Source organism: Citrus sinensis, chromosome 2 (genome assembly GCF_022201045.2).
Source record: "Citrus sinensis cultivar Valencia sweet orange chromosome 2, DVS_A1.0, whole genome shotgun sequence".
In the NCBI taxonomy this organism is placed as follows: Eukaryota; Viridiplantae; Streptophyta; class Magnoliopsida; order Sapindales; family Rutaceae; genus Citrus; species Citrus sinensis.
Window position 1 is genome coordinate 4,277,564 of NC_068557.1, and position 9,578 is coordinate 4,287,141.

Genomic DNA, 9,578 nt, shown 5'->3' on the forward strand with positions numbered 1-9,578 from the left:
TTAAAATAATTTAATTAAATAAATGAAAAAAATGCTAAAACTCATTCACTAAAGCTGTTTAAGCCACCGCGTCTTCCCCTGACAGCCATGTTGCCACGCTGCTGCTGGTGCGCATAGTCCGGTTTTTTTTTTTTTTTATTTATTTATTTTTCCGAGAGGTATGAGATAGCTTAGCTTTATTTGAATCAAATATAGGCGCGCTTAATTGCTTCGTTGGTTTCGTATTCTTAGTGGAAATTACCTTTTTAGCCATGTTCTCTTATGTTGTTCTCATTTTTAACGGCGGTCAGTTTTGTTATGAACAACGAGGGTTTCACTGTTCGAGCATTGATACAAACACCGAATCAAACTGAGGCATCACTGCCGGTCCGCCGGCTTTCGTGGTAAGGTTTGATAGAAAGCTATAATGGAGCCACTGTTGGGTTTCGAAGATGAGGTGATGAATGTTGGTGAAGATAAGGAGATGTCGTCGTCGTCGTCATCAAACGGCTACAAATTGGTGCCGTGGTTGAGCTGGGACGAGTGGGATTTCGTCAGGGAATCTCTCTTCTCTTCTTCTTCGGACAAGGTTGCCTCTGCACTTCGAAGAGTAAGTTTCACTCTCGCTCTGTTTCTTCGTTATTTTTTCTAACAAAAAAATTATAAATAAATAAATTGTTTTGGGTAACAGATATCAACATGGAGAAGCAGAGGATGCTTGCCTGTTGTTATTGATGTAACTGCTTCCATCATTGAAATTCAACAGAAAGATCCTTACTACCGGTATTCCCTTAAATTTCCAATTCAGCACTTCTGTATTTTATTTTACTTTTTGTTTTTTATATTTAAATTCAAATAATTGTTTCTGTTTAGGTCTAGAGATAATGAGTTCCAAGCTGCTAATGTTTTAGATTCAGACCAATTGCTGGCGATGCTGTATTGTATGGCAATCATGAGGTGAGATCATTTTACTTCATTTTATCGTGTGTAGTGTTAATGTTGCAATGGATAACATGAAGCTTAATTTATTTTGGTCTCTGAAGGCTTGTGAACTGTGTTGTTGAGAAAACACGTCGAAAAACGGAGGCTTCGATTGCTGAGGCTGCTAATGCTATTGGTATTCCACGTAAGCTGATCGATGTTCGTCATGGTAAGCAGATTCAGCTTACTATTTCTTGCATGATTGTATCATTTACTGATCAGTTATCTTTTCTACAATTTACATTCTTAATGCGTGGAGTAACCTGTAGTGTAGATGACAAGGTTATGCCTCCTCATTGTATCATTTGCTGATCATTTGTCTTTTACACAATTTACATTCTTAATGCGTGGAATAACCTATAGTGTAGATGACAATGTTATGCTTCCTCGTGCTCTTACTTAGTGCTTATAAGAATCTAACGACTGAAATCCTTTAAATGTTCTAGTCTGTGATCTTTTGAGACAGTTTGACTGTAGTGAGCCACAAAGCCTATGGCAGTGTCTATAATTTTTCCCGGTATTTTATTGGTTTTTCTTAAACATAAATTGACTATTGCCTCCTTTTTTTTCGTTGGTATGGTGATTGTAGAGGGTTCTCACCGTGATCTACCTGCACTCCAGGTAGTTCGGGATTGTTCAGATAAGGTATATTTTGTTCTCGATACATCTTTTTTCAGTTTGAGCAGTTCCTTTAGATTCGTTTCCAAGAGTTTACTGGAATTGTTAGTTAATGTCTTGGTTTATTTGCTTGGTGAATATTCTCTTCCAAGGTTGTTTGTATTTTGGAAAGTTTCTTCCTTCTGATCAGGAAACCATAAAGGAAGAAATATATCTAATTCCATTCACTAATATGTAAACATTCTTATTTTCAAATAGAATAAACAAGTTACTTTTTCGTCCTCTCTAACTGTTGCCTGCGAAATAAGTTACCATCCGAACCATGAAATATATGCTGAAAATTTATAAGATAGTCTAAATTACGAAGCATTGCTAATAATTTTTGAAATTATTCTTGTAATGAGCCCTATTTATGTTCTGTCTTCTCTCTTGAGGATAGAAAGATTAGTTTGGCTGGTGTAAATTTTTGATATCTCATTGCAAGGGCATTTTTCAGAATGCCTGTGTGGATTGCTGGTCCACATTGTATTTATTTATCCTTAACGAACAATTTTCAGTTTCTAATCTGCAGAAAGACAAAAAGTAGAACGCTCCTATTGTTGTCTGTCATGCACCAGTGAGAATGTTACTGTTGGATATGATAACATTATGATGTGATAACTTTCTTGTCATAGGCGAAGGAGAATAAAGCACTCAAACGTAGCAGTGATCTTAAAAGTTTATTTATCAATAGCTTCAGGTCCAAGTTAAAAATCGACTTTCTAAGATAATACACATCTAGGCTAGGGAATTAAATTTTCTATGATAAATGGTTAATGATCATTGTAGATTCTTTTTACCTTGATTCAGGTTTCTAACTAATTTGTAGTGTTTCTGTTATGGATGCCTTTGTTATAAAATGTTGGAAAAAACCTCAGATATTCAGTTCTGTAACTTCTTTTCGGTTCACTTCGTTTGAAATTGAAGTAAATAAAAGGATTTGTAGATGTAATTAACTTTTTCAATGTTGGTTGACATAAGGGAATTTCGTGGAAAACAGGATACCTCACAACTGTGAAGGCTCATAATTCATGTGCCGAAAACTGTTATTTTACTTGTATGAAAGAGTTTCTTTTAACACGTTGAGTAAATTTAGGTACTTAGATAAAGTGTCTCATGTGTATTTTTATTCTTTGGTGCTATGAATTCTCAAAGTTAAACTGATTGCATCTGATTTCTGGTAATTTCAGGCACTGGATTGGTTACAAGCTTACTATTGGGAGCCTCAAAAGAATCAGATTCCCCTTCAAAGAGATGGAGCTATCGATATCCGAAGAGAGATCAAGTCTAAGCTACAGGAATTGGCTTTCTGCCTGAAAATGAAGCAGAATCCCCAACTTGGTCCTTCACTAATGAAAGGAAAACGTAAGCATCAATTTTCCTCATTCTGAATTAATGTAGATCTACCTGAATTATCTTTCTTTTTTTATTCAAGGTTATGATTGTATCCCCTAACTAATACTCCTATCCATCAAATGTGAATATCAATTAACATTTTCCTCTGCATTCCTATGGATATGCTAGCACATAGTTTACTTTGCTTGTCGAATCATGTATTCCAATGTGATATCTTCTATCTTAGAATCAAATAAGAAAATGGCAATCATCTGAAATTGTGCTCTTTAACCTTTGAGTTATGGTAAAATGCCAATAAACCTCTTTTACTTGGTTTTCTATGAAACCCAAATGATAAGACATGTTTGTTTATCATAAAGAAACATGATTCTCTGCCACAACAAATTCTTGTTTGAAAAATTTGTCATCTATGGATCATTCAATTTTGTGTAGCTGCTAATAATGAATGATGTCCATATACTTCCTGTTATGAAAAGCACCAGCTTCCCTCTAGACTAATGGATCTTAAATTCTAGGTTCTTTTGATTCATAGTTGCCTTTCTTATCCATAGCTTTTAGCTTGCTAGAACACTGAAATGATGCATGCCCCAAGTTGATGCATCTTTACCTACCTAGAATGCTAACCACAATTTGCCTGGGAAGACAAGTGACTTAAGAGTTTTGGAATTTTAGAGATTTGAGAAGATTAAAATTTCATTTGATGGTAGAAAGTGAAAAAAAAAATGTTGACTGAGGATCAAGAAGAAGAAAGATACGATGCAAATCAAGAAGACCAACCATACAAATCAATAAAATTCTTTTTAATAAAATGTCAAATTCTTTTAATATCAACTCTCCATAATCCATAATCCTAGATTTTTGCACAATCACTACCATGTCCAAAAGCATAAGATCTAGGAATCTTGTCTGGAAATGCTTCTGCTAAATCAGCTAAAGACAATATTTAAAATCCGTTACCTCCTCATAGCCCCAAATAACCCAGTGGACTCAATAAGGCCATTCCACCAAAGCAGCAGATTGTCAAATACCCAACTAATAAATGCCATAATAAAGGACCAATGAGTAAACTATCTACTTAGGATATTTATTCCTTCTCTAAAAGCATGCTTTCTCTATGGTTTGCCATAGGTCCACATCGTGGTCTCCAAAGAGGATATTTCTTCGCTAAGCAAGTGATATGTCAGTACTAATAGTTTGGAATTTCTTTTCTATTCATATTATAATTTTATTTTCATTTTTTAACTGAAATATTGTGCATTCACAGTTCTTCGTTCGCTTCTTGTTCTTCTTTTTCTTATTTCTAAGTGGCTTTGTGGGGGTTTAAAAAAAAAAGAAGAAAAGAAAAGAAAAAAAGAACAAGAGGGGGAAGCCATCATAGCATCCTAACCCAAAAGTTTGTGTAGTCCATTGTAGTTGTTAGTAGTTTCCAATATTTGATGGCTCTGTATGTATATATTTGTTTCCTTACCTTTCATAGACTTCATAGGCTTAACATTTTAATAGGTGGCAAACATTATGAAGGGCTTTGTGGGCGTAATAAGTTTATCTCAGTTATGACTGGCAAGCTCCATTCATCAAAATCTGGAGGTTTGAAAGTTTTCTCTGCTTACCTTGAATCTGATGGATGTTATACAGCTGCTATCCCATGATTTTTATCTTTTATTTTTATTCATTCTTCTTTCTGTAGTGGATGAGTAATCTTCCCACCGTTTTTTAAAACAATTGAAAAATGTGAAAAGATGAACAGAAAACATACAATTCATTCAGGGATCCTTAAATGATGGAGGAAGATAAAAACATTGAATCAACGATTTAAACTTAAGCTATTAACCTTGGGTGTGACACAACAATAATCTAGCAAAACCAAAAAACAGATGGGAAACTTGCAAATAGCTAACCTAATCTGTTTCATGATCTCTTTAAACATTTAAGTTACAAATATCAAGACTAAGCTGAGAAAATTTTGGTTTGAAAACTGTTTACTAGCAAATGGCTCCTATGATTTTACTGATGCTAACATGGTTTCTAGTTCTGATTTGATGTTCTATTACAGCTAGTTATTAAGATATTTGCTTCAAGTAACAGATAAAAAGATAGAAAAAGAAATCTACTGCAATTCATTTACTTATCTGTTCAATGTATTGTTTAATTAAAATGCCTTAGGGATTTTAATTCATGTGTCCAGTGGATCATCCTTAATTTTTTTGTTGAGCTTAAAAATCGGTAATAGTTTGACCTTAAAAAAATATATTTTTCCTATTTAATTTGTTAAGAAACAAAATTGTATAGTTCACGTAAAAAGTTCAACTTGACGTAGATCCAAGGTCAGTGAGAAGTTGGTTGCGTTACTGTTATTCGCATCTTATAGTTGAAGCGTTATTTACAAAATCATGCAGAAAGGCTCCTTTTGCAGAATGTAGGTTCATGAATGCAATTAAATTTCTGCACAACTCTAGACTAGGATCTATTGAGATTAGGTGCAGCCATGCAGGAAGCCCTTGATACCTAACCTTAGAGTAATTTTTATTTTATTGCTTAAGTATATATGGTTTTTCCTCAGTGTAAATCTTGAAATACTTTGTTTTTAGTGTTTAGTTTGAATGTCTTATCTGGAACTATGCTGTCTCTTATGAATGCTTAACAAAATTTTGCCTTTATAATGCAATACCTTTGTAGATGGTTGTACTTATGTATTGTATCATCTGATGGATGTGCTCTTACTTTCAGGCTCTAACAAAAAATGGACCAAGTGCTTGAAGAATCTTGTGAAGTTGTATTCTACATTATCCTCAGAGATAGTATCTGTGTTGTTGGAGTTCTTACTGAATGCTTTTGATGATTCCTCAAATTTGGAGTTTCCAAATGATTCCCATGTTGTCAAAAATGTGCAGACATCATTGGATGATTGGAAGCCTGTAATAACAAAATTCTCGAATAAGGATCCAGAACTACTTCTGTCCCTTCTTAAGGCAGTTCTTTATATGATTGAGAATGAAGAAGCCAAGAAATATGAGACTGGTAATCAACCTATCCTTCCTTGGGACCTTGCTTCTCTTTCTTGATTTTGAAGGTCCTCTTTGTTTTTTAGAATAATTTTATAAAGTTTTAGTGTTTGCATAATGGATCCTGTTCTTTGCACCATCACTTCTTTTAACCAGTTTTTGTTGGTAAAATAAATTGAAATGGCTGAAGAAAGAGGGTAAAACCTTTGTTGGCAAAAAGAGTCTGCAAGTGTGGAAACATGTCTGGAAGTTTAAGACATGCCGGTGCTTGTAATTTTGGAAAGTCATAAGCTTATAAACTTTGTAATTAGTCTGGTTAAAACCTTAGCTCCCAAACTTCATAACTCCTTTGGTTTTTATTTCCAAAGCTTGTTATTTTTTATTTACTTGAGGCAGGGAATTTATGCTAGGTTCTATCTTGAACACTTTGTCATCCTTGGATCATTGAATGGTAACACTTTGTTCGGTCTCTCATGAATGGAAGCTCATTGGCTTATCTGGGAATCCAGCATGATATAGGTTTATGGCTTTACAGATTTTAAAATATGTGTATAAACTTCATGTCATGTTGTTTTAACAAACTTTTCTGAATCCTGTTTAGGGGGACAGAGTCTGACATCAACAGAATATGGAATGGGGACTCATCGAATGGAACACCTCTCGTATTTGTTTGCCTGGCTAGTTGGACTTCTAGAGGGACTAAAGTCTCTTCGCAAAACAAATTCTTCAGCTGAAAGAAATATATCAAATTCATTCCTGGTCGAACTCCTACGCAAATGTCTTCTATTATCAGCTACAGGCAACAAGTTGCTTGTGGATTCTTCCCTGCATCTTGCACAGCTGGTTGGAAACTTGTCGATTATGGAGAAGCTCAGGAAGCTCTCCTTGATATGTTTGTCACATTTAGATGGTAGTGAAGAAAACTCTTCCCTCTCAAGATGTGAGAACGTGCAAGAGGACATCCTTCGAGCAGAAAAGAAGCTTGAGTTTGTTAAACATTACAAGATGGAGAGGAAAGTTGTAATGACAGCTGACGGTGATGTGGGAAATAGGAATAGATGGGTGTTAGCAAAATCATGGAACTCATGTCCAATTGGTATGTTGCCCCGTGATCTTGGGTCTTCTGGCCATCTGCCTATTCTTGATTGTGATGATCGTAAACAAAGTGGTCCTCAACCAGTAGAAAAAAATGAGATTATGGAACTAAACCAGTATGGTGGCAAGAGAGAAGCTAGTTGTGATATTCATCAATTAGATAACTCAAGTATTAAGAAGATGAAAGAGACAGTGGAGGTTTGTCAATTGAACACTGACGGCATTTCTTTGTTTGATGATTCCATAGGCCATCTGATGATAGGGGGAGTTTGGAAGAAAGTTAGCGAACAAGAGCTAGAGACCATTAAATCACGTGTAAGGATTCTGATTTAATCATCTTAAGTGTTATTGGGTTTTTATTTAACCTTGGCATTCATTTAAATGCTGGTGGCAAAATTGCCACGGCATCAATTTTGGTTTCTTCCATTTCCTTTCAATTGATGATACAGGCTTTCTGAGCTCCCTTTGCTCTCATGTTTTGGCTTTCTTATCAAAAAACTTCCTTCATACACCTTAGATTATTTTCAACAACTATTATTTTTTTTTTCTTAAAGTTTTGAATGTGCTACAATCCTGTTTGAGGCCTGTATTAGAAACATACTTCTAAAAAATGCACGGTAAAATTCTTCACATTTTATGAATTTAGAAGATGCAGACATCTGCTGAGGTTTTTGAAAAATGCGGACTGAACATGTATGTTTCAATTGCTAATGACAGAATGGGTAATGCCTACTTCCTATTTGTAGTCTTCTGTATCCTGTAGAAAACCACAGCTATGACTCAAAACGCCCATTTTATAATCTCATTAATAGTCATTTTACTTTTCCAAATCAACATTGTTATAGTTTTATTGTTATTTCTCAAAATTGTTACAATATACCGATACTAAAATTATTACCATCACCTCTCCGTTAATGAGTAGGTGTATGATAATTGATGCAACTAGTATTGAGCCAATGAGCCGTGTCAATATAACTTATTAGGCACGACATGAGCACGACTCAAAAGTCTAAGTAAATCCACAAAACAAAAAATAGTACAAAATTGTACCAATAGACCAACAACTAAAGAATTAGTACATGATGATCTAATCCAAGAGCAAATTATATAGATGAATCACAATATAAATGCTATTCCTCATTGAAATTACCCAAAAAAAGAAGTTTGAACTAAACTTTGCCATCTAAATCTAACATTACAATTTTCTTTAGTGCACAAGTCTGCACACCTGATGCCAAAACTTGAATAGCTAGCTAAGCTTGAATGCTGGCAAATAGTTTCCTGCAAGTTAATACTTAGTATACAATGTGTTAATCCAATTATCTAACAAACACACACGCACGCACATACAGTCATTCTCTTATGTGAATATCTATATCTTTTAAAATACAAATTGCTGCATATACTTTTAATGTACTACTATTCTTGTTATTTTTTTATTCAATTAACTAGTACATCATATATTGTATGAATACGGCGAATTCGCATTTTAAAAGATACAAACTTATTAAAGATAAAAATTGATCATACTACTAATTTAGTTAACCAGTAAAATGATTCAACAAGAACTGATTTATTTATTTATAAAAAAATAGGTTAAATTATTACCGGAATGGTCGGATCCAACAAGCCTATGCTCTCCATCATGATGAGTACGAAAAAGAAAAAGAAACAATAAGGGGGAAAAAAATGGTAGAAGAAATCCCACAGGGGCGACCTGAGAACACACATAAACACAAACACTCCCACCACACCAAATGTATAGGCATTAGGCAATGCGTTGCATGTGATCTCATGTCGCCCCTGCGGGACTTCTCTACCTCTTTGCATAAATTTTTATAGGGTGCTGCATTATGCTTATTCCTATAATAACAACATGGGTTAACTTAATATATATATAGAACTTGAATTTCTGAGTTTTTTGAGTACTACTACAAGTAGTAATAATAACATAGTAGCAGTACTGTCTATGGGCTTCCATTTGTTGTTGTACTTGTACTACACACACGAAGAGGAGTACTTTTGGTTTTGGAGAATGGGGATAGCTTCTGATTCTTTCTTTGTTTTCATTTTCCTTGTTGTTAAGGCCGCAATTATTATTATTATTTATTTATTTTAAAAAAAATCAAAAGTACATGTTTGTAGGAGTTGTACTGCAAGAGGATCTTTCTGCTACCTCCTCTATTTGTACTATTCAACAGTAGCACAGGTGAAATGATGAAGACACGCCACTACCGTTATTTTCAGACGTACGCGTGTAGTAGTTAGTAACAAAGGATCAATTATTGGCCTCATGTCATGTCCCTTCTTTATTTGGGTCAAAAATCTCGCTCACTTTCTTTAACCAACCAAATTATTATTATTATTATTATTATTATTTTTAACTTCGACGATACTTCACCTTCTATTTGACAAAACAAAACATCGATGTTTTAATTCTTTGAAAATATCAATAATTTATCTATTAATTTATTTACCCTCATTACATATGTGTTGGACAATATATAT

The 9,578-nt window shown here is 34.3% G+C and overlaps 1 protein-coding gene, 1 long non-coding RNA gene and 1 other non-coding gene across 5 annotated transcripts; 1 reads left to right on the forward strand and 2 right to left on the reverse strand.

The window, feature by feature from the left end:
- Nucleotides 1-9: 9 nt before the first annotated feature.
- Nucleotides 10-7,577, forward strand: LOC102625692 (uncharacterized). Of its 3 annotated transcripts, none has more exons than XM_015527817.3 (10): nucleotides 10-107; nucleotides 291-589; nucleotides 671-762; nucleotides 853-936; nucleotides 1,023-1,129; nucleotides 1,550-1,605; nucleotides 2,808-2,982; nucleotides 4,477-4,560; nucleotides 5,701-5,991; nucleotides 6,577-7,577. In XM_015527817.3, the coding sequence occupies exons 2-10, from the start codon at nucleotides 407-409 to the stop codon at nucleotides 7,401-7,403; spliced, it is 1,899 nt and encodes a 632-aa protein (XP_015383303.2). In that variant the 5' UTR covers nucleotides 10-107; nucleotides 291-406; the 3' UTR covers nucleotides 7,404-7,577. The 3 variants fall into 3 exon arrangements, with proteins under 3 accessions (XP_015383303.2, XP_006470523.2, XP_024950849.2); XM_006470460.3 differs by having other exon boundaries at nucleotides 54-107; nucleotides 304-589; XM_025095081.2 differs by lacking the exons at nucleotides 10-107; nucleotides 4,477-4,560 and having other exon boundaries at nucleotides 125-589.
- Nucleotides 7,578-8,098: 521 nt separating this feature from the next.
- On the reverse strand, nucleotides 8,099-9,139 carry LOC102626158 (uncharacterized). The gene is made up of 2 exons (XR_369753.4): nucleotides 8,679-9,139; nucleotides 8,099-8,351 (listed from the first exon to the last, which is right to left on the reverse strand). It is a non-coding gene; the product is annotated as an uncharacterized LOC102626158 (long non-coding RNA).
- MIR398B (microRNA MIR398b) lies at nucleotides 8,766-8,887 on the reverse strand. The gene is given in 1 exon segment (NR_161534.1): nucleotides 8,766-8,887. It is a non-coding gene; the product is annotated as a microRNA MIR398b (primary transcript).
- Nucleotides 9,140-9,578: the final 439 nt, after the last annotated feature.